The sequence below is a fragment of the Pongo abelii genome, chromosome 9 (genome assembly GCF_028885655.2).
Source record: "Pongo abelii isolate AG06213 chromosome 9, NHGRI_mPonAbe1-v2.0_pri, whole genome shotgun sequence".
In the NCBI taxonomy this organism is placed as follows: Eukaryota; Metazoa; Chordata; class Mammalia; order Primates; family Hominidae; genus Pongo; species Pongo abelii.
Genome location: NC_071994.2, coordinates 127,391,212 through 127,392,935, shown reverse-complemented (window position 1 = coordinate 127,392,935; position 1,724 = coordinate 127,391,212). Strand labels below are relative to the sequence as shown.

At 44.9% G+C, this 1,724-nt stretch overlaps 1 protein-coding gene across 1 annotated transcript; it reads right to left on the bottom strand.

The window, feature by feature from the left end:
* Positions 1-294: 294 nt before the first annotated feature.
* Positions 295-1,345, bottom strand: LOC100445743 (olfactory receptor 10D1B-like). The gene has a single exon (XM_009247192.3). It carries the CDS (start codon positions 1,237-1,239, stop codon positions 304-306), a length of 936 nt encoding a protein of 311 aa, XP_009245467.2. The 5' UTR covers positions 1,240-1,345; the 3' UTR covers positions 295-303.
* Between the last annotated feature and the right edge of the window lie 379 nt (positions 1,346-1,724).

Genomic DNA, 1,724 nt, shown 5'->3' with positions numbered 1-1,724 from the left:
GGCTGTTCTGCCTACCGAGAAGAGTTTCTCTCTCTCTCTCTCTCTCTCTCCCTCCCTCCCTCTCAAGCAGTATGATTTCCTCAGAAGAGCACAGGCCCCAGAGTCACAAAACCAGCCCTAGAGTCCTCATTCTGCCATTCACACCTTACATGTCCTTGGACAAGTTACTTTGAGTTTTAGTCTCCACATTGTAAATGGAAATAATAATACCTGTGCCCTCAATTTCAAAAATATGTGTGAGAACTAAATAAAAATGATTATAAGCTATGAAGTGTGGTTGAAGTGCTAGTTACTTATTTCTCTCTACAACTGCTCAGGAAGGAAGCCCAGCTGATATAAGACCTTCCTTAGTGATGATTTCACCTCCTTATTCCTGAGACTGTAGATTATGGGATTCAGCATGGGGGTGACCAGGTTATTCAGAATCTGAACAGTTGCATCCAACCAGGGGCTGACGGTAGGCCTCAGGTAAATGAGAACCACTGGCATGTAAAAAAGCAGGATGGCGGTGAGGTGGGCGCTGCAGGTAGAGAAGGCATGCTGTCGGCCCTCGGCAGAGCGGATCTGCAGGATGGAGAAGACGATGCGACTGTAGGAGGTGAGGATGAGAAGGAAACAGCTGAGGGGCATGAGGCCCACACTGATGAACCCCACCATCTCCAGGGCTGAGGTATCTGCACAAGCCAGCTTCAGCATGACTGGGATATCACAGAAATAATAGTCCACCTCATTGGGGCCACAGTAAGGCAATTGGAAGGTGAGAGTGGTCAGAAAGGTGGCCTGAATGCAGCCAAAGAATGAGGTCCCCATGGCTAGGATGATGCACGCTCTGTGGCTCATGATTAAGGTGTAGTGTAGAGGATGACAAATGGCAACGAAGCGGTCGTAGGCCATCACCGTGTACAGAAAACACTCGGTGCAGCCCAGGAAATGGTAGAAGAAGAGCTGGGTTGCACAGCCTGCATAGGAGATGGCTCGGCTGTTCCCTGAAAGATAGCACAGCATCTTAGGGGAACTCACAGAAGGGAAAAATATGTCAAAAACAGACAGCTTGCACAGGAAGAAGTACATGGGCATGTGAAGCTGAGTGGAGGAGACAATAGCCAGCAAGATAAGGAGGTTCCCCATAAGGGTGAAGATGTAGAAGGACAAAAACAGGACCAAGAGCATAGTCTCCAGACCCTCCGTGTGAGGGATGCCCAGCAGGATGAATTCGGACACCACTGAGAGATTCCTCATGGCTGTGAAAACATCCAACCTTGAAAAGGTACCCAAGACACCAAAGTCTAAATACCAATGTCAAGTTCTCAAGCTTTTTGCTAATGAGTGCTTTGGCTATATTTTTAACAAGGAACAACCCGCCTTATGAAAGGCAAGAGAGAGATCCATGTAAAAAAAAATCAGATAATAAGGAAATGCCTATTTTAGAGTCAGTCTATTCGACTCATGGAAGGAATGCTTTGTAAAGGCAGATACTTGTCTTCTACAGAATGAGAGGTTTAGAGGCATATTTAAAACACTTCAACTTAAGTTAGAAGCCTATGTACCATGGATTTATTCTTTTTGAGCATATTTACTATTTGAACTCTTGTGATGTCTTTACATAAGAAACTTCCACTATTCATTGCCCTCTGCAATGTAACAGAAAAATAATTAGGTTAGAAACCAGAGAACTTAATATGAATCCTGGCCTTTCCATTTATTAGCTATACTTGCTAAAACAA